Consider the following 27,977-nt stretch of genomic DNA (forward strand, 5'->3'; position numbering starts at 1 on the left):
CGGGGTCCCGGCGTCGGGGCGGGGGGTCGGAGGGGGTCCCGGGCGGGGTGCCGAGGGGTGTGGCCCGCCTCCAGCGGAGGCCCGGGAAGGAGGAGTGCGCCACGAGGCTGGGGCTGTGTGCGGAGGCTCCGGGGGTGACACCGGCCCTGGACCGGTGGGAAAGGGCCCGCCGACATCGGGGAGAACGGGGAGGGGCGGGCCGGCGTCTGGGTGAACTAGGTGAGGGTGGGCGTTCCCGAAGCACGGTCCCGCACTGTACCTGGAAGATCCGGGAAGGCCGTGGGAGTGGGGAAGGCGGCCTGGGCGTCTGCAGTGAGGGGGGTAGAGGGCTGGGTTTGTGGACACATGGAACCGAGCAGAAATAGGGGAACGGAATGGTAGGAAAGGATGGGCAGGCGTAACGGGCAGTTGAGGAAAAAGCAGGTCCTTTGGCAGCTGGGTATGTGGAAAAGCTATTTGAGGATAGGGTAAACTAGAGGCCCCCGTGGAGAAACTTCTTTCTGAGGGAGTAGGGGACCCACGGGGGAATTAATGTGGATTAAGAAGCCAGATGATTTAGGGTGAACAGTGACAAGATCTTGGGTAAGTAGCAGAGAAGGGCCCTGGAACTTCATGGGGAAATTTAACTCTGCTGTATTTCAGTTTTATTTTTTCAGCAGCTATTTATCCTACTTGGGATTTACACAGCCCAGCGCCATCAGGCAAACCTTTTTCTCCCCTAAAATTGCATTCTGGTGAGAGCCATACATTGAATTACTAGGGGTGTGTGTGTGTGTGTGTGTGTTAATTTTAGTTTTAGTTTTCCTATTTTGTCTGCTCAGGGTTTGAATGCAAGACCTAGGGGTGTGTGTGTGTGTGTGTGTGTGTGTGTGTGTGTGTGTGTGTGTGTGTTAATTTTAGTTTTAGTTTTCTTATTTTGTCTGCTCAGGGTTTGAATGCAAGACCTGGGCACGCTGTCCCTGACCTTTTTTGCACAATGCCAGTGTTCTACCACTTTAAGCCACAACTCCACTTCTGGTTTTTAAGTGATTAATTGGAAATTGTCTCATGGCGATTTTTTTCCCAACTTCAGATCTCAGCCTTCTGAGTAGCTAGGATTATAGGCATGAGCCACCAGCTCACTAGTTTTAAGGGTTGCAAATGTTAGCATGGGAGAAGTACAAAGTAGAGAGCTATACAACATACAACAATTATAAAGCTACACAGTAGAGTGTTTGGGGGCAACTAGAAAGCCTTCCTGGAGGGAGGGAGTAAAAAAAACGTTGGCCCTTTTCCCCCCAGTACTGGGGCTTGAACTCAGGGGCCTCTGCCTAGCTCAGTTCACTGCTGGTGTTCTACTGCTTGAGGTACACCTCCAGCCTGACTTTTTGTTGGTTAATTGAAGATGAAATCTCCCAGACTTTCCTGCTCTGGTTGGCTTTGAGCCTTCTGAGTATCAGAATTATAGGCATGAGCCACCTGTACCTTATTGTTAAAAAATTTATTGTTAATTCTGTTTTTGAAGACAAATGTAGATAGCCTGCATAGATGGGGAGTGCAGGTTGGAAGATTAAAAGATAACTGACCAGTATTGACTAGAAGTTAGAAAGTTATGAGCCATAGCTTTTAAAGTGCAGTGGAAAGCTGTTAGACATTTTAAACATTGGTATGGTGTACTCAGATTTGCTTTTTTTTTTCTTCCTGTGTTGATAATCAAACCCAAGAGTCTCATTCATGTTAGGCAAGTAAACTATATCCTCACTAAAGTATCCTCAGCCCCAGATTTGCTTTTAACACACACATATGCAGTAGTACTGAGTGAAGAATGATGAAGGGGAAGGGAAAGTGACGGACTGCTAATTAAATAACCTCTCTATAACGAACATTTATATAGTACTTAGACTGCATATCAGGTGGTGTTTGTCCCAATTTTATGAATGAAAATGCCACCCAAAAAGATTAAGTAACATGATATCATTATGAGTAGTAAATTACTCCTAATTTAAACCAGGCATCTGTCTCCAGAGTTGATGCTTCTCACTATGTGCATCTTGTGTACCAACTACTGCTGCAGTAGTCCTAATGAGTGTAGGGGACCACAGGCCAAGTTGAAATTCCACCAAGAGAAAATGCAGAGAAGTAGAGGGGGAAGTACCACAACAGGATGTGACTGAGGAATATGAGGGAAGGGGGGGGAGGGGAATCAATGATGATCCCAGGTTTCTAATTTGAGTGATTGTGTGCCTTCTAGGTAGTGATTGTGTGCCTTCTAGGTATACATCTATTGAGGTAGAGAACTCCAAAGGAGGAATAGATTTTGTCAAATAGGAGTAGGGGAGGGAAAATGAATTCTAGTCAACTACAACTAGTTGCCTTGAAATTCTTAGAGGCCACAAAAATCCTCATTCTGCTACTTAGAATCTGTTTGACCTTGTGGAGGTTAGTTACTAAGCTTGTTTTGTACTCTTGTTTATGAAGGTAATAATAAATCTACTTCTGAGGATTGGTTTGAGGATGAAATGCAGTAAAATTTGTGAAGGGTTTGCATTGAGTCCAGTACATAGTAATATTAATATATACAATAAAATAGTAAATATTACTAAACATCATTTGTTTTACTAATCTCTTAGCTGTGATGAGAATTGTGTCTTCTCTATCTTTAAATCTATGGAGATTTCCCTTCCCTGTCTTCTGTTTACAGAATTCAAATAATTGAGCTGAAATTAGTATTGTATGTGATCAACAAATATCTGTTGTATACCTTCTACAGCATGGGAGGTGTTGTTCATAGAAGGGAATTAGACACAAGAGGTAGGACTCTGATCCAAGACTGAGGGAGAGAAGCAATACTGTTTGGTCAAATGAGTTAGTTTGTTAGAAAGAACAAAATTGAGTTTTGAGAGTGAATTTGTTGACAGTAGTGGGGGAGGGATGCTAAAAATTGGGAGTGGTCAGCTTTTAAATTTTGCAAAGCTACAGTTAAAGTGAGACCTACCTGAAAGCATCAATTACATAAAAAGCCCTTCAAGAAAGTACTCCAGATGAGAAAAAAGTAGTGAAAAGCCTAAGCTCGTGAAACAAGCTCTATCTCTTTGGGGAAGGATAAGAAACACCATTGGGGTAGCATCCTGGTAAGCCAGGAGGATTATGGTACCAAATAAGGTAAATGGGAGCCCCTACACCTACGAAAGAGTGGGTTTTCTGCTGGCAGTCGGCACCCATTGGAGGATTTTAGGATGAGAGCTAGTGATTCAGTTCATCTTTCAGGTCATTGTTAGTTTTGGTATAGAGAGCGGATTGTAAGAAGCCAAGATTGGAAGGTGGGAGACCAAGGCAGACTGTTTGACATAAGAGAAGTAGGCTTGGATTCCTGTTGACAGTGGAGTCAGCAGTAAAAAACTGATGTCTTTGATATTCATCCTCTTGAAAATCTCTTGGAGGAGGATCAGCACTTGTCCCTGGAGCTTAGATGAGGGCCAATGAACTCTTACAGATGTCATGTACCTGATCACTACCCTCTTCATTTAATCTTTATATATGCCTTTGCGTATCCAAAAGTCCTTTATTTCTATGACAGGGAACTGCACTGCCTCAAAAGGAAGGAGATAAGGTGCTACATTGCCATTGATAGATGCTGGACTGTACCTTCCAACCCTGACGCTTTATAGAAAAAAATGGAGTTCCTGAGGAATTGGTGTCTTAGTCACATGGCTAGTTAGTGACAAAACCATTCTCCTTTGATGCCAACCTAGCATTTTGGCTAACTGAAAAGGAGTTTTGATGTCACTGTTAATTTAAACTGTGTTAACAGTTTGTATTTTGTAGCTGTTAATTTAAAAGGTGTTAAATGGTGTTAGTAACCTGATAGAAATAATTTCAAGAGTACTTTTTGTAATACAGAGAACATTAGGTAAATATGTTAATCTGCCAGAGCAACAGATGGGAGATGAGCAAGGGGAGGAGGAAATGTGCCTTTTCATTCCTCTTTATAGAGCCTGTTGGTTTTGATAGTCGCTTTTTCTTTTTTTCCAAAAGTGTAATGTACAGATATGTTTTTTTATAATTTGAAATCATATTTCGCGTGCCTAAAAACATGACATAATTACAGAATTGTTTTCATTGTGCATATTTTTCTATGAGTGTAGAGGCACATTCCATGATGACATTTTCAGGGATGATGTGTGATAATACCTGTGAAGTATGTTGAAGTTGAGTGGCCACTTCACTTATTATCCATGGCAGGCCATTTTTCAGTGTGAGAAGAAACAAGTGGGGTCTATGTTCAGTAAGTGAGGTGTGTAAACATGATGGGCATGCTTGTGCTGTAGTTATTCCTATTTCTCTTGTTCATCCAGTTCATTAGCTTGTTTCCTTGGGGCTCAGCAAAGTGATCACTAGTGCAGTCCAACAATTAGAATTCCTTTAGCCAAGACAAATAATTTTTCAAAGGAAGATTGAGGTTGTACCATTTTCTAAATATTTAGAGAAAAAGACTTCTTATTTTTAAATTTAGTTTGGGCTTAAGCAATTTACTTTGGCATCAGCAATTTGGATCGTAGGAGAGATCAATGCTTGCATAGAGAAATCAAACCATTTTATTTATGTTTCCCATCCACCTTTAATGTGTTTGTTGTTGTTGTTGTTGTTGTCAGTGGGGCTTGAACACTGGGCTTGGGTCCTGTCCCTGAGCTTTCTTGCTCAAGGCTAATGCTCGGCTACTTTGAGCCACAGCTCCACACCCAGTTTTTAGGTGGTTAATTGGAGATAGAGCTTTTCCTGCACGAGCTGGCTTTGAAACCTGATCTCAGATCTCAGCCTCCTGAGTAGCTAGGATTATAGGCATGAGCCCCCAGTGCCAGGATTTAATGTATATTCCTAATATGTTTGTCCTGAAAAATCTCAAATTACTGTTGGCCCTGAGTTCAAGTTCCAGTACTGGCATAACACACAAAAAAAATTATCTTAATTATTTTAAACTGCTGGAAAGGAGGGGCTGAAAATTACTTTGCCATGAGGAATCTAGCTAATGAGCTATGTGCCATTCATTTTAATTTATAAGTGATGGCAGGCTGATGATAAACCTAACAAGAATCTGCACATTGTTTTTACAAACTAATCTTAATTTGATATCAATAAAATAGTTTCTAAGCTATCTTTATTGTTTTTATGGGATGGACCAAGTCCTGCCAAAACTATTTATACAATCAAATTGTTTATCGAGGGCTTCAAGGATGGTAATTTATGAAGTCAGTGTTAATAGTAAATAGTAAACAAACATATTTTAGGTGTGTTCTGTATGGAGTTCATTTCTGTGTCATTAAAAATAATAATGCTTATGCAATGTGTTAGGAACTCTAAATCTTAAAAGAATAAATATTGTTGTCAAACTGGGAACCTGTTTTTGTTCCTGGTTTTATTTTTTTGCTGACAGAGCTATGCTCTCTATTTGCAAATATTATTTAAGTAATTCTTGTCCACAGAGAATTTTCAAGCAGCAACAGTCTCCACACAGTTTAAGCTAGAAGTACAAGTAAATTTAAGACAGAAGCAACATGCAAGGAATTACAAGTGGACAAAATTTGGTGTGCACAAATGCATAGTGTATATCTACACACCATAGGGCTTTGTGTGTATGTGTGTGTATTATATACTTTGAACATTTGCTCTTTTACACATTTAGGATGCTACAAATTGTAGAATAAGTTTAACATAAAAATGAGCTTAGTACATTTGAAGGAGGAGCGAGGCTGCCATGATGGACAGCCATTGTACTCTTTCACATACTTTTATTTCTATGATGTTTCACTTCAGTCCTACAAAGTAGATCATTTTATTCACATTTTACAACTGACATCCAATCTTTATCTTACATGCATGTATGTACACACACAAAGCAAACACTGAGTGAACTAACCAAACCATAGCTCTAGTTTATTGCTGGCCCACAAAGGTAGCCCGTAAGGAGGTGAATTTATACTACAGAGCTTATACTATAGCCTGTTACACAGACTACCGAGGGATGAGGCTGAAATGAGAGGACAGTCAGCCAATGCCTGGGCAGGGACTCCCCCAGCTGCCAGAACTCGGCTTAGCACACTCACTCTGTTCAGTCCTAACCTGCCTTCAATGCCTGTAGTCCTTTCCTTTAAGTTTAGGCCATGTCAGCTCCTAGCTGCATGTACTTAGAAAGCAGCCTCCTGATCAGCCTCTTGTTTGTGGGCTTTTTCTAGTTACATCATTTTGTACATTGTCTTCAGCATGTTCTTTCTAGGAAGTTCTACCCATGAATCTTAACTGCTCTGAGTTGCCTATGAGCAGATCCTGCATCTAGTAGTATGGACTCCTGCAATCTGACCCCGGAGTTTTGTTTCTTAAAAATATGCTTTTATTTGATTTAATAATTACTCAAATCTAAGCCCAGTATCAGTGGTCCACACCTCCAATTTTAGTTACCCAGGAAACTGAGATCTGAAGATAATGGTTTGAAGCCAGCCTGGGCAGAAAAGTCCCTGAGTCTCTTACCTCCAGCTGTCCCTGGATCATGCTATCTGTCTTTCCTGGTGTTCTAGTGTTCTCAGATCCAGCTCCATTCCCCAACTTCTGCTCTAGCTCAAAGCTTTCTTCCTTCCAGGGGTAAGGAAAGAGAGAGGACATCTGCATGTTCTCTTTTGTAAGTAACCACAGCACCACTGCCAGCAAATTTTGAATACTCCTCAGGTTTAAGTCATAGAACAGTCTGACTTATGTCAGACTATAACTCTCCTGTATATCACCTTTGCAATAACAATAAAGATATATATATATATATATATGTATGTATGTTTTAAGCCATACAACATAAAAATATATTCTGTCTTCTAGCCTGTCTCCTATGCACTCAAACTATCCTATTTCTTGGTAACTCCTTTTTATTAGTTTTGTGTTTATCTTTCCAGGGTATCTGTACAAATGTAAATGTACCTACCACCTTTAGTTTTTATTTGGACAGAAGCATACTGTAATACTGTTCTTGTGGACCTTACAGTGTTACTTTGCATTATCAGAGTAATTTTTCATTCTGTTTTTTTCTTACAGCTTCATAGTACTTTATCATGTTTTATACCACAATTTGCTTAATTTAATTTGTTTCCCTATTGATGTACACTGTGAGGTTTTTTTTGTTTTGGGGTTTGTGTGTGTGTGTGTGTGTGTGTGTGTGTGTGCGCGCGTGCACGCGTGCGTGCGCACGCGCTGCTACCAGGGCTTGAACTCAGAAGGATCTCATGGTCTCACTTGACTTTTGTGTGCACAGGTTGTGCTCTACCACTTGAACCACATCTCCAGTTCAGCATTTGGTTAGTTAGGTAGAGATAGTCTTATAGCCTCATTTCTCTAGGCTGGTTTTGAACTTTGATCCTCAGATCTCATCTCTTTAGTAGCTAGGATTACAGACATTAGCCACTAAGCATCCAATATTTGAATGTTGCTTCATTATTATTATTATTATGCTCCAGTGTACATACCTGCTGTCTTGTTTCTTAAGTACAACTATATCTGAGATTTCTGAGACAAAAGCTATATTACTTGGAATTTAGATAGATACTGGTAAAATGCCCTCACCTATTTTTTGATTGATAATTTAAAAATCCAAACAGCAGTTCAAATTCTGCCTTGTCTGAGTGCCCCTAAACCAAAGGGAGCTTTAATCCTAATTTCTAATGTGTATATATCACTCAACCCTGTAGCTTTCTTTAAATATATGTGTTCATGTTGATGTTGTTTTTCTAGTGAGAACAGACAAGCTTCATTCTTTATTTATATCCTCAGCTTTTACTCTTGTTCCTTTGGATGCATCTGCTCATTGATAAGATATTCCCATCTCTTGTACAAGTAGAATAATTACTACTGTGGAAATGAAAATGAGTTGCCTGGCAGCCCTTGGGAATGTTTTTGAGACTAGGTTTTTTAGAAAGCTGATTGTTCTATGCAGGTACCTCAAATCCAAGTTAGAAATATTTATTGAGCCCAGTGCCAGTGGCTCATGCCTGTAATGCTAGAAACTTGCGAGCCTAAAATTGGGAGGATCACTGTTCAAGGCCGTCCAGGATAGAGAGGTTCTCAAGGCCTATTCTCAAGTGAGTGCTAGGCCCAGTGGCATTCACCTGTTATACAGGCTACTACAAGAGGCCTAATTTGTTGGAGCTCTTCCAGGTACATGCCTAGACACGAAGTAAGACACTATCTCAAAAGTGACCAGTAAGAAACAGGGATACAGTTGTGGCTCAATGAGAAGTGCTAGCTTAGAAAGTCTGAGGCCCTGAGTTCAATCCCCGATACAAAAAATAAATAAGTAAATAAATAAACCCTGAATGTGTAAGACATAGGTTGAAACAGTACTGTCTAACACTTTACTCTCTAGTCGGGAAATCAGAAATAAGAGTATATTTGGTTTGGCTTGTACAGTGTTCTAAATATTTTCACAATTGTTTCTAATTGGAATAGTACCATCATATATAAAGGTGCCAGATCTTGAAATACACAACGGGAATGATCACAAAGTGTGTTTTAAATATTTTAGTTTCCAGTTGAAAATTGGGGTGCGGTGATAGTCTCCCCATTAAGGCACTCAGATATTATTTACCTGATTCTGAATGTACATGTATTGGAAATCTCCAGTCTCAAATGAAAGTTCAGGCATCTGGAAGAAGACTGGGATATTTGGGGGGACTTGAGAAGAAACAGGAGCAAAGGGATTATTGAACAGTATTATTTTGAACCATTACCTGATTGCCTCACCTGGTGGGTATTTTTAATTTTTTTCTGTTTAGGAAGTTGAAGCAAAAATACATTTTCTCATATTTTGATCTCTTCAAAGACTGGGTTTTGCTTATCTCAGTTTCTTACAATATTGTTGGTAGTTAAAAACTGAAAACACTAGTTTTTTTTTTAATGTAACGTTAGAACAAATGAAGGATCTGTAGCTTGAGAAGTCTTTCAGAACAATGACAGTCATAGCTTATTCTAAAAGTGTATGTATGATAGTGTTTTCACAGATTATATTGTAACATTGGAACCATCTTCCTTCCACAGTTTATCTCCACTTTGCTGTGCTCAAAACTATGTCCACCTACACATAGGAGCTATTGTTTAAAGACTACTGTTGAGACGTCATCCAGGGACTCCAGAAATTATTTATACCTTAAAAATTTGTCTTAAAAAACATTGCATTTGTTCAAAAAAGAAAACACCTCCCCCCAAAAAACCCTGTGAAATGGCATTTAAGAAAATTACATTAGTCTTTGTTACCAAAAACAACCATTATCATCACTTCGAGTATTCCTGAATGTATTATCTAGCCACTCACATCCTCCCTTTTCTGCAACATAGCTAAACATAGTTTTTCTCCTACTTAATACACCCAAGAACATGATTTTGGCATCAGTATCGATACCTACACTATTCATGTGGCTGCATGAGTTACATTGTATTAATGTTTCATCGTTTAACCAATCTTTTTTTTTTTTTTTTTTGCCAGTCCTTGGGCTTGAACTCTGGGCCTGGGTGCTGCCCATGAGCTCCTTTTGCTCAAGGCTAGCACTTTTAACACTTCAGCCACTTCCAGCTTTTTTTTATTGGAGATAAGAGGCTCACAGATTTTCTGCCTGGGCTGGCTTTGAACCATGATCCTAGATCTCAGCCTCCTGAGTAGCTAGGATTATAGGTGTGAGTCACTGGCAGCCACCTTAACCAGTCTCTTAATAATTAGGTTTTATTCTTTGTACCACAAACAACAACACTAAGAAAACATCATGTGTTTTTGTGCATAGGCACAAGGGAATAAATTCCTAGACTTAGAAATACAGGGTCAGAAAAGTGTGTGCATTTATAGTTTTGTCTATTATGCCCAGGGCCATAAAAACATTCATAGTTTATGTAAACATAGTTTCCCAATACCCTTGCCTACAATTTAATTATCAGGGTTGTGTCTTTGTCAATCTGATAGATGAAAAATGCTAGTTTATTTACCTTTCTTTGTCATGATCATTATTTTAAGTAAGAGTATTAGCTGAGGCCAGGTGCTAGTGGCTCATGCCTATAAATCTAGCTAGTCAGGAGTCTGAATTCTAAGGACTGGGATTCAAAGCTAGCCCAGACCCAGAACCCTCCAAACAATTGTCTCCAATTAACTATCTAGGAGCTGAAATTAGAGGGTTTGGTTCAAGTAGTAAAGCAACAGTCCTGAGCAAAACAGCAAGCAAGAGGCCCTGAGTTTAAGCCCTAGTACTCTGTCTCTCTCTCTCTCTCTCTCTCTCTCTCTCTCTCTCTCACACACACACACACACACACACACAAATACTCAGGATTGCCAGGCCTAGTAGTTGAGACTTGCCTGTGTTAATTGTGAACTACACTGCTTTTTTTATTTTTATTATCTTTAAGTTCACAAGGGTTATTTAACATGTCAATTTATGAGTATAAAATACATTACACTGCCTTTTCTGTTCCTTTGGGGCATAAATAAAATGTTCATGTTGTTTTTGTTTTTGTTTTAAATCCTCTCAGATCTTTCCCTGATCTATCTCACACTCTGCCTAGTCTACCATTTCACGTTTGAAATATTCATTTCTCTATTCCTCTTACCAGTGTTTCTTTCTAGCCAGAGACATGTTACTGACCTCCATCAGTCTGGACAACTTGTTTTCAAAAGAGGTTTTCTAAGAATTATCATCTTTGTTTCTCGATTGTATGAAAATTGTTTCCTCTCAACCCAGTAATCTTCCAACTCCAAGAGCATGGCTTTTCACCTATAATCAGCTCCAAGAACATTTCATGACCATGGCAGACAATCATTTTCTCTTTAAAGTATATATATATATGTGTATTTTAATATGATAAGGAATGCATAACAAAATTTCCTGGGTTTTTTTGGTGTTTTGTTTTTGTTTTTTGCTAATTCTGGGGCTTGAACTTGAGGATGTTGTCCCTGAGCCTCTGTGTCCTCAAGGCTAGCAGAGCATTCTACCACTTGAGCCAAAGTGCCACTTTTGGCTTTTTCTGAGTAGTTTATTGGAAATAAGAGTCCCATGGATTTTTCTGCCTGGGCTGGCTTTGAAAGTTGATCCTCAGATCTCATCCTCCTAAGTAGCTAGAATTAAAATAGCCACTGGTGCCAGGACTGTTTTAACTAGCCATTGGATGTGTACATTTCAGTGTTGTACATATCAATAACTTTATTTTAAATGGGCAAGTGAAAAGTGATACTGTTTACTTGTTTTGGGAAGTTCCTAAGGGCCAGATGATCATTTAAACAGGCATTACCTTTCTTTTCTCCAGATGAAGTCATACGGAAGCGACTCTTAATTGATGGAGATGGCGCTGGTGATGATCGGAGGATTAATTTGCTAGTGAAAAGTTTCATTAAGTGGTGCAACTCTGGATCCCAAGAAGAGGGGTATTTCATTTCATTGTTGTTTCTATACCAGTGTAGATGTGATTTTATTAAAGTCTTGTTAGTATTTCACTATTGAAATGTCCAATGGAAATACCTGTTGAAAAGCCAAAAGTAGATTTTATTCTTTTGTTGTGGGAGGGGGTTCAGGATCTTGCTCTTTATACCGGGCTTCCCTAGAACTCAGTTTTCCAGCTTTCCTCAGTCTGTGCCACCAGACCAGGATAAGGTGTGCATGTGCCTCTGTATGTGTGTGTGTGTGTGAGAGAGAGAGAGAGAGACTGTGTGACTGTGTGACTGTATGAGGAGGTGGTACTTGAGTTTGACCTCAGTACCTACTAGAAAGGCACTCTACCACTTGAGCCAAATCCCTGGCCAATTTTTGTTGTTGTTTGTCTTAGCTATTTTTCAGGTAGGGAATTTTCACAAAGAAATTTTTCCTTATGTGACTTCACTTTCCACATAAACTGTTTCATACAGAGTGAAATATTTGTGAGGACAAAATTATGGTCAGTAACCCTTATAATCAAAAGATTTTTAAGTGATTGAAACAGTTCAAATAGTTGTTTAAACTATTTATAAGAACAATAGTCTTACCTTGCATTTGTAACTGACGCACTTTATAAAGTCATGTGTACCATATTTAGATAAAGAAAACTGGAGCAGATATTCTAAGTTATTTTAAACATAACAAATGAGTCTCTCAGGATTTGGTAAAATTTAGTTAGCAAATCTTTACCTGAATTATAGTAGTTCAACCTTAGCAGTCCACTAACATCTTCTGTCTCTCTTTCATTAGATATAGCCAGTACCAACGTATGCTTAGCACCCTGTCTCAATGTGAATTTTCAATGGGCAAAACTCTGCTGGTATATGATATGAATCTCAGAGAAATGGAAAATTATGAAAAAATTTACAAAGAAATAGGTAAAGAAACAAAAGTATTTAGTGTTTCTATAATTTTATTAGCCTAAAGGAAAAACATGCTACCAATTTTCTCTGGCTAGTGACAAAAGAATAATAGTAGTTACAATGTTAATTAAAAGAATACAGTAAATGTTAGCTACAAAGAATATATACTCTAATATGTATACTGCTTTGGGTTGTAGCTATTTTTAAACGCAGGTCTGTTAGCAATGAAACATTAAATTAGAAACACATTTTAAAATTAAAAATGAATGGATTATTATATGTGGTATCATAACTTTCTAAAATCCTTTTTTTTTTTGTAGAGAGTAGCATTGCTGGAGCACATGAAAAAATTGCTGAGTGCAAAAAGCAGATTCTTCAAGCAAAACGAATACGAAAAAATCGCCAAGGTAAGGATTTTGAGGTTAGTTTAGTGTGCAGATTCTTTATTACTGACTATTTTCATGCAGCTTTAACTGCTGTGAAGCCAAATCTGCAGCCAGGATTAATTTAATTTATAAAAAAGAATTGGGAGCCATATTTAATTCTTACCTTATATTCTCTAAAATAGGAGAAGGAAGGCGATGCTGAATTTTATTTATTGTTTTTGCTGAGTTGTATTATTATCCAAGTATTTCTTAGTATTAAATTTTTATACTCATCAGCCCCTTTTGTCTACATGATGCTACAGTTAATGAGCAAAGGTGATTTATATGAGTTTCTAGTTTTGGAGTTTTAGTTGTTGATTAGAGATACTTTTTTTTGAAGAATCTAAACTTCAGCAATTTTTATTAAATATGAAACACAGATTTAGACTGCCTAATTATCTAATTTAAGGAAAGGTTAGAATTTAGTTTTGTTCTAATCTCTTCTATTGGTAAGCATTGCATAATTCCTAAAAACATCTGAAGTGATTTTTAATTATAAGAGCATTAGTTCTCCTTAATGTAGTTAGGAAAAAGAAATATGAGAAAGTGTTTAGTAATAACTGTGATAATATATATGAAAAACTAGAAGGAAATAGAAAAGTTACTATTATTTAGTGGTTGGGAGTTTTTATGGCTATGCTTTTCAATTTTGTTTTATAACAAGCATATTTTGTGTAGTGCAAAAAAAAAAAATTAAAGTCAGTGAGATCCAGAACGCTGAACTTCACATTTTGGAGAGATAATTAAGGTACAGTTCTATTTTCTCTTTTTAATTAAAAAGGTTTTTTTTTGTTGTTGTTGGTCCTGGGATTTGAACTCAAGGCCTGGTCTGTCCCTGAGCTTTTTTGCTCAAGGCTAGCACTCTACCACTTGAGCCACAGTTCTACTTCCAGCTTTTTTGGTAGCTAGTTGGTAATAAGAGTCTCACAGACTTTCCTGCCTAGGTTGTCTTTAGAACATGATCCTCAGATCTCAAGCTCCTGAGTAGCTAGCATTACAGACATGAGTCACTAGTGCGCAACAATTTTCTCTTTTTAAAAGAGACACTTTATTCAGTTTATGCAGTGCAATTATGGCAAGATGTATCAACTTATGCTAATATAAATTAAACAGTGTTTTCATATATTAGGAAGCTGTTAAGTGATTTTATCATTTATCATTTCTTTAAAAAGGTTAAGGAGTCACATGACTTCATCTTGGAGGTTTCAGTGGTACAGAAACCATGTCCTGAACTTTAAGTTATTTTACAGTTTCTGAAATATTTTCCTTTAGAATAAATGAGAAGTTCTGTTTAGGTCTGAAATTAACAGTAGGGCGTTTTCTGTACTGATCATTACTTTAATATTTATTTTTTGCCAGTCCTGGGCCTGAGCACTATCCTCCCTAAGCTCTTTTTGCTCAAGCCTAGCACTTTACCACTTGAGCTACAGCACCCCTTCTGGCTTTTTCTGTGATTTTAATTGGACATAAGAGTCTCATTGACTTTTATGCCCAGGATGGCTTTGAACCGTGATCCTCAGATCTCAGCTTCCTAAGTAGCTAGGATTATAGGTGTGAGCTGCCAGCACCCAGCTGATCATTATTTTTTAGTAATTATGATTAGTTTTGGGGCACATTGTGTCTTAAGATCCTTGTCAGTCTACTTAATAACCATTTATGCCTATGCTGACCTATTATGTTCTGTTCAGAGTGTATCAATGAAAAAAATAGGAATGGAGCAAAAACTCCCTGTCTGGAGTACTACATTATAACATATCATTTACACTTCCTTATGTACTAGGAAAATAAATAGGATTTGCTTTGATGGTTCAAAAGAAATCTTTAATTTGGTAAACATTTTTATGTCTTTCAGAATATGATGCTTTGGCAAAAGTGATTCAACATCATCCAGATAGACATGAGACATTAAAGTAAGATTAGAGCTTTTAAGAACTAGCCTATGCTTTTCATTTCAATAGAAATATGTAAAGCCTATCAAAAGGAAGGGTCACAGTTTCAAGACTATACATTCTAATACAGCTTGGGTAAATCCTTTTCTTCTTCCAAGTTTACTACTTGTAGGTCTAAAATACACGCACAGAGGATGCTTCAATAGGAAAATGGATAAATGGAATATATTCTGTTTCTATAGTAGAATATTAAATAGCAGTGGTTCAATCCAAGCGGTTTAAGAGGTGGAGATTGGCAGGATTATCAATCAAGGCAAGCCCTGGCAAAATATTACCTAGACCCCATCTCAACCAATAAGTATGTAAGAGGAATAGATAGAAAGGATCATGATTTGAAGCCCATCCTGGACAAAAATGTGAGACTGTTTGAAAAATAACTAAAGTAAAAATGACTGGAGATGTGGTTCGTGGTAGAACATTCCTTTAGCAAGTAGAAGCTCCAAATTAAAAAAAAAATAGTACTACCAAGATAATAAGATAAAAACAAAATACAGATTAGGTATATATTTCTAAAACACAGATTCCAAAATATAGTCAGTGGGGAAAAAAGACAGGTAATGAATTTTAAATCATTTCTGAAATACATTCAGAAGAGTAACCATTTATAAAAGTTATAAGCCTCTCTCTAAGTATTATATACTAATACTATGTATTATTAAGAGATACAAATGTATATGTTAACAAAGAGTTGGCTGAATGATCCTGAGTGGGAGATAGGGGAGGAAAAGGGATAGAAGATTGGGCTGGGCTAAAGTCAGTAAACCAGCAATGTGATTTCTGTTATAAAAATAAAGACTTGAGGGCAGAGTGACACAGAAGGCCACTTCCTTAGTTTGGTTGTTCAGTTGTCTTTGTTTTCCTTACTTAAAATCTGTTATCTAAAACTGTACTTTTAATGAAAATAGTACATATCTAGGAATTAGAAATCATCTTCAGCTTTAAAAGTCTGACAATAGTGGAATGTCCTAATTTCATATATGCCTTTTAGTATTAAAATACTATTAGATTTGTGTTAATTATATATTCTCTTCCCCAAGCAGACAACTTTAGCAGTTATCTTTTTTTTCAGGGAGCTAGAAATTCTGGGAAAAGAATTAGAACATCTTTCACATATTAAAGAAAATATTGAAGATAAGGTAGGTACATTTATAGCCTTTGTTTTGAATGTATATGTGTTTATAGATCAACTTATATGAATTTTTCTCTTGTTACCTACAGCTGGATTTGAGACGGAAGCAATTTTATGTTCTTCTTAACACCATTCATGAACTTCAGCAAACACTGGAAAGTAAGTAGAAATTGTCTCAGAATGAATATTCATTCATGAAGAGTTTGGGTAGGTTTTTTGTTTGTTTGTTTTCAGGGCCTGGGCACTGTCCCTGAGCTGCTTCTGCTCAAGTGTAGCATTCTACCACTTGAGCTATAGCTCTTCTGGCATTTTTGGTAGTTAATTGGAGATAAAAGTCTTATGGAACCAGGCGCTGGTGGCTCACATCTGTAATCCTAGCTACTCAGGAGGCTGAAATCTGAGGATCACGGTCAAAGCCAGCCCAGGCAGGAAACTCCGTTAGACTCTTACCTCCAATAAACCACTAGAAAACCAGAAGTGATTCTGTGGGTCAAGTGGTAGAGCACTTGCCTTAAGGTAAAGAGCACAGGGAACATGCCCAGGCCCAGAGTTCAAGTCCCACGACCAATTAAAAAAAAAAGTTTCATGGGCTTTTTTGCCTGGACTGGATTTGAACCACTATCCTTAGATCTGAGCCTCCTACATAGCTAGGATTACAGATGCAAGCCACTAGCAACTAGCTTCATATAGAGTTTTGAATGATTAAGGACTGTGCCTTGTGGAATCTACATCTTGGAGAGAGACTGTGCCTTCAATTTCTAAATAGAAGTGTAGCTGGCTTACATTAAAAAGCATTCAGTTGTTCAACTTTCTAAATATATGCTAATGAAGCATTATGTAATAATATGTAAAGTAATTACATATCTAGTAGTTTAAGATTTGAGGATTAAATAGGACATTTTTTACTTGTTTCTATAGTTTATGACTTGAGGTAATGGCTTAGAACCCAGACAGAAAATGCTAAATGATCAGTTCATAGAAAGAATGTGATACCCAGTGGATCGTAGGTGCTTGGAACAACTCAGGATTTGTTCTTCTTACTATTAGCTAAGTGGAAATTCTTCTGCTACCTGCTTTCTGATTGTTTTTAGAAACAACCCAAGATAGATTTATTTATTTAATTATTTATTATTTTTGTCAGTCATGGAGCTTGAACTCTGGGTCTGTGCACTGTCCCTCAGCTCTTCAGATCAAGCTCTTTACCACTTGAGCCACAGTGCCACTTCTGGTTTTCTGGTATTTTATTGGAGATAAGAGTCTCATAGACTTTCTAGCCTAGGCTGGCTTGGAACCACAATCCTCAGATCTTAGCCTCCTAAGTAGCTAGGATTACTGGCCTGAGCCACTAGCACCCAGCCATCGATTTTTTTTTTTTTTTTAGTGAAGTTAGCACACCAACCTTGAATTTTGATTCAGTTAATAAACAATCAAAATAGTATTTTTTAAACCAAGCATTTATGTGGACCATTTGCAGGTACAGCCTGCCATTTTGCCATCTTCACTTGAAATGTGTTGGCTAATAAAAGATAAAAATATTTTTACATGTGCACTAAACATAAAGTTTATGCCAAGTTAACTAAGGTTTTATGTTTCTTTCTCAATTACAGATGATGAAAAGTTCTGCGAGATAGAAGCAGGCACCAAAACAGACCCTAAGCCCTAGATAGGCTATAGCTCACCATTCCCAATGAAATTATAGCAACTACATGGTCTTGGTGTGTTCAGAATTTGTAATGCTCTTTGAGGCAGGTTAAGTTTTGGCAGTGAAATATTGTATTTTTCAATATTGATGCACAGTTCATTCAGCTTTCTTCACACAGAAAATAACTGTAATGTACATTTGTTTTATTGAAATTTTTTTATTCTTTAAAAATAGGAAATAACACCTAAAATGTTTAATAAAACGTTTTCAAGCTGATGTGTGTACTCATTGGGTATTCTAGGTAGTTTTTAACAGGTAACATCACTGTCTTATAAAATAAGTTGAAGACTGAGAAAGATGCATTTCTAGTGTGTATATGAGAAAATGAAGTCCATGAATAGGTTCTAGGTGTGGCATGAGCCTTTCATATTATGTGAACAATATTTATGGTGTCTGTTCATCGTGGAGGAAAGTTACATGTTAAGATTGCTGGCATAAAAGGTAAATCCATCCACATTGCTTTAGCATTTATTACTCAAGGAATGTGATAGTTCAGTGTTCTGTTATATGATTTCATTTTACTGTTTTGTTTCTTAGGATTCATTTTCAGTAGAAAAATATACTAAGAAAATGAAGAATTTTTTGAGGGAAATAACTTAAAATGGTCTCACATGAAGGTTATCATAATCATTCATAAAAACTAAGGTTAAATCACTCATAATTTCCTTAAGTGCTGAATGATTTGTGTAATCCTTAGATTCCATCCTTAAAATCTTAGAATCCAGAAATCTGATCTGATGTTAAATCAGATACATGATGCTTTGCATGAGTCATATCTTAATAATGTTACATTTTTGTAATTTTTTTTTTGGGTCCAGTAGTGGGGCCTGAACGCTGGGCCTGGGCGCTGTCCCTCAGCTCTTCAGCTCAAGGTTAGCGCTGTACCACTTGAGCCACAGTGCCACTTCCAGCTTTTTTCCTTTTGCGTATATGGTGCTGAGGAATCGAACCCAGGGCCTCATGCGTGCAAGGCAAGTGCTCTACCACTGAGCCACCTTCCCAGCCCAACATTTTTGTAATTTTGATAAGAACTTTTCTCTCAAGATAAAAATTTAAAATTAGCTCAGTAGTAGTCATATTAAAAGTGTTATGACATTTTTAAGTACTTTCTCTAACTTCATCTAACAAGTCATTGGAGAAATTTCTTTAGAGAATTGTTATACTCTTTAAATGGTTTTTATTTTCCATTTATAATAAGGATTATAAAGTATAATTTGCTTCTATAGTCTCAAAGTTAAAAAAAAAGCTCCCCCCCACAAAAGCTCTCTTTTTTAAATAAAGAATTATTGGGTAAAATGTTGTTTTAAAATGTACTCCTTCATTGATTAATTCGCTACAGAGATTTATTCAGGACTGCACCAAGAGAAGAATCCCTACAGGGAATTTTTAATCAAGAGAGGAACAAAATCAGAAGCAGCAGCAGGTACATGGGAAACAGACACTTTTCAGTTTGTACTTCCTCATGGTTCTCTTGGATATCCTCTGAAACTGCTTAGAAGACTGAAGAATTTCATCCCCTAGAAACTCACACTGTTGGAGCTCTGCATATCTTTGTGCCAGAAGCTTCATGGATTTATCAGTCACTGCTTCTATGAGATCATCCACCTATTGACAGATGCAAAGAAATGAAGCCATGGGTTGCAAAACCAAAGTGATAGTTGCTTTTCCTGAGAGATGAGTTCAGGAATTGATGGATATTTTACAAGTCCCAAAGCATTATTCTACTTAAAGTCATAGCAAACAGAGCTTGAAAATATGCATTTACCACCTAGTGGTAAAGACGATCTCATTTCTTCTCAAAGGAAAAGCCCATGTGTATACCTTCATTTTAATGCAATCCACTTAATATTTATTAGGTACACAGCATAGTCTTACATGCTCTTAGCCATTCCTTAGCCTCTCAGAATGCCCCCCACTAACATTACTTCTTAATGCTGGCTGTTAATTATGTTCCTTATTCATGCTCTCTGGCTGGGCTGTGTGTTCAGTTAGGACTGAAGCTTGATGCTTAGGAAAAGTTTTCATCCACTACCTGCATTTGAAGCTTTCGTACTGTCAAATCTGATTTGGGGAGGATGTGTTCCATGCCACGTTTCTTTCTTTTTAATGCTGGAAAGTGTGGTCTCTTTTTTGATGAATATGGTGCCTATTGTAAAAATGCAAAAGTATACCATATTAGGAAATACCAATGTTATTTTTGTGATGACACATAAATAAGAATTGTTACCCTTTGGACATTCTTTTCCAAAGTGATCACTTGCCACATAGCATCACTGGCTTGGAGTCTTATTCACACGCCTCATGTATCTCCTTTGTGCCCCAAGCTCTCTTTGAAGAGATTCATAGGGTGCAGAGAAATGAGATTGGCTCTGAAGGAATATATAGAGTCAGGATTAAAAAATAGGTCATTCGTAAGGAGAAGAAGAAATTACTGTGTAGATGCTGAGCACAGGGAGAATGTGGAGCTGTTGTGGACCAGTGCCCCAGAAAGCTCATTATCACTAGATCCAGTTGTTAATTTGCTCTTGTTTCTGCAGGTTTCCTTATTTTCACGGGTATCATGTTTCTGAACATAAACACAAGCACTGGATTCTCTTTTTGCCCTATGCCTGACACTTTTCCCATTGTCCCTGGCTTACTGGCTGCAATTACCAATCCTAACGGTTGCTTCTGGAGACCATTCAGTCTTGGCTCTGAGCTAGTATGCCATTTTAGACTTAGTGAGTTCATCCTTTCTTCTCCTGGTGCTTAATAATTAGCACTGGGGTAATTCTGAAATCTACACAGAGCAAGATGGTAGACCATGTTTGGAGTTTATCCTTTGCCTGAGGAGAATGCTTAGAAATAAACTACCACCTGTGCTGCCAGCCTGCTCTGTCTGAGTGACATTTTCAGAGCCTTCCTTCATCTATCTAAAGTAAGACTCCAATTTGTTCCTGTCTTTTTTATTTGTGCTTAATTTTTAGTTGTGTTTGTTTCTTGGTCTTATTGTATAGTTCTTACACTTGGAGTCCTCTTAAGGCTGGACATGGTAACTCATACTTTGAGATTGGAGCATGATGGCCTGAGGCCAACTTGGGCCAAAAGTTAGTGATACTCCATCTTAATAAACTGAGTATAATTTCCAAGGAGACCTGTTGTCTAAGGCTAACTCAGGAAAAAACAAAATACTACCTGAAAAATAAGAAGCAAAAGAAAGAAAGAAAGAAAGACTTTAGACATGATTTGGATGGCAGAACACTTGCATACTAAGTGCAAGGCGTTAAGTTCAAACCTCAGTACCATAAAGAAAATAAAGGGGAGGGGGGAGGGAGGAGAAAGAAGGAATATAAAAGCCTTACAATCCTGCCCTACCTTCTAAGTGCTGAGATTACAGGTATATACTACCATGCTCTTCTATTACTCTACTTTTCTCTCAATACTAGGACTTCATCCTCCACTTGGTAGTCACTAAGTTATTTCTGAGTTTGATATGACTTACAAAATCTAGTGTTAAGGCAAGTTTTGTAGACAGGACTACTTGTGGAACTTTGGTCTGGAGAAAACATGTGTCCTACACAGGTGTATCTCTTTGTAGTCTGTTTTGTTTACCCTCAAAAATCTCAAATTTTTCCTATTTCTCCAGGATGAAGTTAGCTCCTAGAGTTTTATTTGAAATACCCTAATTTTACAGTGTGAGCAGCTAATTTGAATACAATGTTGAGAACACTGTGGGATAAACAAAACTCTTCTATAGATAGTGGACACCATAGTGAACACCTTCTGATTCTGTCTTTCAATGCTCAGTTTTAAGTACACCCAAATTGATCCATTTTTATCTTCTATGGTAAGTGCTATTCACATACTGAAAATTCCTTCCCTGTCATGTAATCATGAAAATACTGTTCCTGTACCTCAGAAGTGTTAAGATTTTTGTCTTTCCCACTTAAAACCCAACAAGAATTAATTGTTGGCTATAATGACGGATCAAATTCCATTTTCCCCATCTGGATGGCTACTGGCTTTTCCAAAGATTAACCTTACCCTACTGTTCTGTAGTACCATGGCTTAATGTATTTCTCCTTTGCCAAAAGTTCCAAAACAAAATGTCCATTAGATCACTCTTGGGGCTCCCAAACCTAGAAATCATTCAGATCATGATAGGGGTGTGATAAGAATCTCGTACATGAAGGAAAATGTGAACCTGATTCTAGTGTTATCTGCCAATGATGCTGTGAGCACTATTTGATAGATCCCTCTGCAAAGGTAGAGATCTTGCCTATCTGTGCTGCTTAATACAAAAGCCACTAGCTACATGTGATTGTTATTGAACACTTGAAATGTAGTTAGTGTGACTGAGGAAGTAGACTTAATTTTTGTGTGTGCCAATACTAGAGCTTTAAATGTAGGGCCTAAGCACTGTCCCTGAGTATTTGCAGGGCTAGTGCTCTACCACTTGAGTTACCATTCCACTTCAAGTGTTTGGAGATGACAGTCTTACAGACTCTCCTGCCTTAGCTGGCTTTGAACTCAGATCCTCAAATCTTAGCTACTTCTGAGTTGATACTCCTCTTGAGTGGCTAGGATTACAGGAGTGAGCCACATGTGGCTATTGGTCAACCCATACTGAACAGAACAATTGAACAGTATAATTAATACAACGCATAGTAATTAATAACCAGAGTTGCAGGATCTAGTTTATCGATGGAATCCTTGCTATGTGCTTGACCTTTGGTTCAATCCCCACCCCCCCCCCCCGCCCAAAGAATAGGAGAAGGAAGGAGAGAGAAAGAAAAAAGAAGGAATAAAATCTTCCTGGTGAGAACCTTGGCTCTTCTAATCATCTGGGAAAATTAAGTGTTGTTACTACAATAAGACAATTTTTCTACCTTCCTTCCAGCACTGTTGTAAGATTTATCTGTGTTCATATTTGTAAGAAGAGAGCCTAGCACATGGTGTCAACTTTAAGAGCTTGTCACATATATAAAAAAGTAGTAATAATAGCTTAGAGTTCGACTTAAAAACAACAACACACAACAGCAGCATGTTGTCTGGCAGCTGGCCATGGCACTGCACAACTGTAGTCTCAGCTATTCAGGAGGAAAAGGCAAGATCATACCCAGGAATTTGAAATCACCCATGGTAACAGTAAAACTCCCCCTCAAAAAAGAAATCTAGTTTTCCTACTATGACATCATTTTAAATGAAATTAGTCTTAGAAAATTAGGTTCATCCTTCTGATAAGTACATCCAGGGCATACTGGATCAATCAACCTGTTACTCCTTATGCTGATATGCAGCTATTTAAATTTCATTTTAATTTGCATTAAAATTAAAAACATTCACTTCCCCAGTTTCCCTGGCCACACTTCAGTCTCACAAACCACGTGTGACAAATGGCTACTTTATTGGATGGTGAACAGTGTCCTCATGGCCAGTTTTATTAAGACTGGTCCTGCGAATGCCTCTTCTTAAAGCATAGACAGGCTAGGTTGCTAATACGTGAACTTGATATTTGAGCAAGTCACTTTAAAGCTGCAAACTCCATTGTTGCCCAGCTTGTAGTAAAAGCTAAGTGCTCTGAGCTCAGAATAAGAAGGATCTGACCAGGAAAGCTCCTGTTCTGTGTCCTAAATTCTAGGGGAAAGACACCACAGCACATTCAAAATTTTAACATGAAGGACTTAAGGTAGTAGAGAACTTGATTTTTACCAAAATCCCTAAACACTGACACACTGATATGTGTAGGCCTTTTTACCTTTTGCAATCCTGGAGGAAGAGATGTCACGGATAACCGCTTGGTGGTTCTTCGAGCCCGTAGGAGGGTACTTCCTCCGCTTATCTCCTCTGCCTCTGCTTCCACCACATCCAGCTGAATAGTTGCTTAGGAAAAGGGGAGAAGAGAAGAAAAAGAAGGAAGAGACAGCATGTGAGCATCACAGTTTCAGACACTTGCTATTTGGAAGGACTCTGGGAAGATGGTAGCTCTATACCTTTTGTCCTTGGGATTTAAAATTAAATAAAAAATAGAATCAGCTTTTCCTCATCTGGTGCTTATTCTTGCCCACATTTGCCTTTTATGGTGGCCGGGATCTCAGCTGAAATCAATCCAGTTTTGACAAAGCAGTTGTCTCTTTCAGAGGCTTACTTTTGCTTTGTTTTCAACCATGTGGAATTAGGAAAAGGGCCCCTGAATGTACAAAGCTGTCCTTTTGAGTATTCATTATTGGTTGAAGCAAAGTTAAATTTGTTCTCCAGAAATGTGGTCAAGGCTCAGGTATTCACTTACTACTTGAATGTCTTTCCCATATCTATGAGCCAGATAACCTTCAGACTCTCTGATGGTTTTCTTCAGATCAATTCGATTTTATTTGTGCCAATACTGGGGCTTGAACTAAGGTTTTGTGCTCCCACCTAGCTTTTTGTCCCACTGAAATATCTGCATTGAGGCATAGTTATCTTTTTGTTTTTGTTTTTGTGCCATTCCTGGGGCTTGAACTCAGGGCCTGGGAGCTGTCCCTGACCTTCTTTTGCTAGATTAGCACTCTACTTCTTGAGCCATAGCTCCACTTCTGGCTTCTGGGTGGTTCATTGGAAATAAGTCCCATTGGCTTTCCTACCTGGGCTGGCTTCAGATCTATCCTCAGACCCCAGCCTCCTGAGTAGCTAAGATTATAGGCATGGATCACGGACTCCAGCCACAATTATCTTTGAAAGTGCAAATCAAACTGAGATCCAGACTGCTCATGCCTGTAATTCTATCTAGTTGGAAAAGGGAGATTGAGGATATGGTTCAAGACCAGCCTGGACAAAAAAAACTTTGGAAAACTCTATCTCAACCAGTGACAGGTCATGGTGACACGTACCTGTCATTTGTCGGCAACATAAGGAAACATAGGTAGGAAGATGACAGCCTAGGCATAAAGCAAGACCCTACCTTGAAAATAAAGATGGCAAAAGGCTAGAGGAATGTCTTAAGTGGGAGGGTACCTGTGTTTAACAAGTGCTGAGGCCCTGGGTTCAAACCCAGTACTACCAGAAAGGAAGGAAGAAGAGCAAGAAAGAAAGAAAGAGAAAGAAAGAAGCAAGCCTGGCTCTCTCTGCTCCAGTGCCCTCCCCATCCCCATTCCCATTTCTTGATGTTGCCTTGGTGCTTTCTTGACACTGAGACTTGAACATATGCTCCTTTCTTCCCTGCTTTATCCTCATCTAAATCTTAGTCATCCTTCAGGTCTCAGAGAGGCCTTTCCTGAACCCTCCTTGAAATAAGAGCACCCATGATGTGTTTGCATAGCACCCCAGGGGCCTATAATTGCATCAGGTATTATTATTATTGGTATCATGTTTGAAAGTCCTCTGTGCTATAAACCCATGAAGACAGGGAACTTATCTGTTTCCTTTGTCACTTGACCTCTAATTCTGTGACAGGCATATAACAGACATTTAACGACACATTTACTAGATAGGTTAAAAATATGTTAGAGTCCAATAAAGAAGGGAAATTATCTTTGGGTCACAACCAAGACAGGGTAATTATGTTTGAGTTATACCCTGAAGGGTTGCATATTTTCTGGAGAAGTCTTTATGAGAAATTTGCTATTCCAACTAACATAGAAAAAAAAGACCCAACAATAGAAAAAAAAAGCAGAAAAAAAGCAACAACTACAAAAGCATAGACATGTAGTTCTTTGCTTTCTGCTGGACTCTCACACTCTAGCCTCAGTGTGGTACAGGATATTCTTTCTGTTATTTTCAACAGAAAAATACAGCTCAATTCGTACCAGGCATTTGCTTAATGATTGTATGCCTGCATTTTTCTCCCTCAGCAGAGAGTGTTTGAAATGGCTATTCGTCAGCTAGAAACCACTGGCTTTTGGTTTCTTTGGTTTTGCTTTCTCACCCCACCCCCGGGCCCTGGCCTCACTAGGTTTGAGTCTGACTGACCATGGTGTGAAATGTGAGGCTGCAGGACAATGTGTTTTCTGAAGCCATGCTGAAAAGGACATTGAAAAATACCACAGGAGATACTTTGGGTGGAGAAACTATTCCATATGATCTGGTAATCCTAGATTTATGACACCATGACATGAAGCATTCGTGTAATTCCATAGAACTGTATAATATAAAGAACAAATCCTGATGGAAGATATGAACTTTGATTGATAATAATGCATCAGCATTGGCCTAACAGTTAAAGCTGAGGCAGGATGTTAGGTAGGGAAGCGGGGAAGAGTGGAGGAGACAAAGGGAGTATATATGAACTCTATTTTCTGCTCAATTTTCTGTAAAATTAAAACTACTCTAAAAATAAAATGTGCTTAATTTCTTCAAAAGCTACAGAAGAGAGTATAAACGGTGTTTATATCGCTAGTCATAGATTCCCAAATAACAGTATTATTACTACATTGCAAGAAAAAGTTAACAGTTCAAATGTTAATCTTTCACTGAGTCTATTAAAAAGGATATATAGGAAAATCACACATTCGTTATGACTCACCAATCCTGAGTTTCACTCATTTAGTTCTCCCTCCACCCTCCACTTTGAGAAGTAGCCATTGGAAAGTACACCACTTTCTCCAGAAACGAAGCAAAGAGCATTAAATACGCATCTATGGATACGTTCATATGCACTCACCTCTATGCAAATGCATGCATATAAATGCATACATTTAGACAGCTAGATGACTAGTTATATAGATAACTAGCTGGATGTACTGGAAGCTTAAAAGCAATCTAATTTGATGCATCAATATGAGTCAACTTGGGATCTTGCTACAATACAAATTATGACTCAGGACAGTGAGGTGAAATATGAGACTGTATTTTACACAGTCTCCACAGAATTGTCACATTGTGGGTATCGTGTTAGTCAGCCTTAGTCATTCCTTGTAATGCAATACCTGAGAAAACTAACTTATAAACAAGAAAGGTTTATTTTGCTCATCCTTTAGAGGTCTTAGGAGTTTATAGGACAGGGCAGGGAATGTCCCCAAAATTCCCTTCTAGAGCCCACTCCCAATAACTTAAGGATCTCCCTTTAGGCTCCCTCTTCCAAATATCCAACTACCTCCCAATCCCATGAGCCTTAAGGGCCATTCTGCCTCCATACTACAGCAGGTGGTAAAAGACTCCTTCCTTGTTTTTTTCTATTTTTTCTCAGCCTTGACACCAAATGATAAATTGCCTCTGGTTACCATTCTGTGAGAGCTTTCTCATCTTTGGTCTGGTGAATAATGTGGAAGATGGACACTCCTTGGCTATCCTGGGGAGAAGGCTGTGCATGTTTGGAAGGAGGGCCTCCTTTGGGCTGGGTGAGCTTTCCCTGCTGGCCCTCCCTGCCTTGCCTCTACACTTGCATGGTAGCATCCTCCCCAAAGCAGTCTTCACTCTCTTCATGAAGGTTTTTCTCAGATGTTGTTGGTTTTCCTGAAATTCTGGATCACTTTCACCGGATGACTCCTCTTTGGGAACCAACACATTTTGATTGACTAAGTTGGTAGACACAGCTCTGTGCCATCTAAGGGAAATAAAAATAATTTGTATCAAGTTCACCAGAAAGTTAAACTTTTATGACATCAGTACCTACAATTCAAATGTGAACAGATAATATAGTTTCAAAAATGGAACTAAAAACTGAAGAATCCATGGGAGGTGGGGTCATAAAGCAGTTACCAAGTCGATGTTATATTACATTAAATTGTAATGAATGCAGTGTGTCTACTATTTCATTTACTTCACATAGTCTCCAAAGAACTAGGATATTAACTCATTTTACAAACATAAAGCTCCTGCTGGGCACTTGTGGTTCATGTCTATAATCCTAGCTACTTAGGAGGCTCAGATCTAAAGATTGCAGTTCAAAGCCAGGAAAGTCTGTAAGACTCTTATCTCCAATTAACTACCAAAAAAAAAAAAAGCTGAAAATGGAGCTGTGGCTCAAGTTGTAGAGCACCAGCCTTGAGCAAAAAAGCTCAGGGACAGCACCTATACATATAACCCCTAGGGTAAAAATACCAACTCTAAGCTAAGCATGGTGGTTCATGCCTGTAATCTCAGTACTGAGACAGGTTGATCATGAGTTCAAGGCCAGCCTGAGTTACATAGAGCAATTTTGTGTCAAAAACACAATAACAACACAACACAAAACAAAAACAGTTCTAAGTAATCTGTGAATCCACAAAATGTGTTTCCCTCTCTGATCTGCTCCAGGCAATTTGCTCTTGAGCCGAGGGATAGAATAGTTGCAATTTCTGTTGTAGAAAGATTCCTTCCCTTGTGAAGTCTTTAAATAATTTTGTTGGTAATTAATTTGTCTGCTTCTCTATTTAGTTTTTTTTAAATAGTGGTGATAGAGTTTTAATGCATGGCCTCTGACTTGCTTATCTGACTTGCTCACTCAGCTAGTGCTCACTTGAACCATGCCTCTAACCCTGATTTTGGTTGACTATTTTGGGGATGGAGACTTTTCTGCTTG

General features: G+C 38.2%; 1 protein-coding gene across 3 annotated transcripts; it reads left to right on the forward strand.

The window, feature by feature from the left end:
* The first annotated feature begins 597 nt into the window (after positions 1-597).
* Thoc7 (THO complex 7) lies at positions 598-27,138 on the forward strand. 3 transcript variants are annotated; one of them, XM_013010586.1, is made up of 8 exons: positions 598-734; positions 11,293-11,410; positions 12,207-12,334; positions 12,640-12,726; positions 14,597-14,654; positions 15,763-15,829; positions 15,912-15,981; positions 18,864-20,559. In XM_013010586.1, the coding sequence occupies exons 3-8, from the start codon at positions 12,226-12,228 to the stop codon at positions 19,043-19,045; spliced, it is 573 nt and encodes a 190-aa protein (XP_012866040.1). In that variant the 5' UTR covers positions 598-734; positions 11,293-11,410; positions 12,207-12,225; the 3' UTR covers positions 19,046-20,559. The 3 variants fall into 3 exon arrangements, with proteins under 3 accessions (XP_012866040.1, XP_012866038.1, XP_012866039.1); XM_013010584.1 differs by lacking the exon at positions 598-734 and adding an exon at positions 26,664-27,138 and having other exon boundaries at positions 11,298-11,410; positions 18,864-18,947; XM_013010585.1 differs by lacking the exons at positions 598-734; positions 18,864-20,559 and adding an exon at positions 17,430-17,740 and having other exon boundaries at positions 11,298-11,410.
* The last annotated feature ends 839 nt before the right edge of the window (positions 27,139-27,977 follow it).

The sequence above is a fragment of the Dipodomys ordii genome, unplaced genomic scaffold, assembly GCF_000151885.1.
Source record: "Dipodomys ordii isolate 6190 unplaced genomic scaffold, Dord_2.0 Scaffold12, whole genome shotgun sequence".
Classification (NCBI taxonomy): domain Eukaryota; kingdom Metazoa; phylum Chordata; class Mammalia; order Rodentia; family Heteromyidae; genus Dipodomys; species Dipodomys ordii.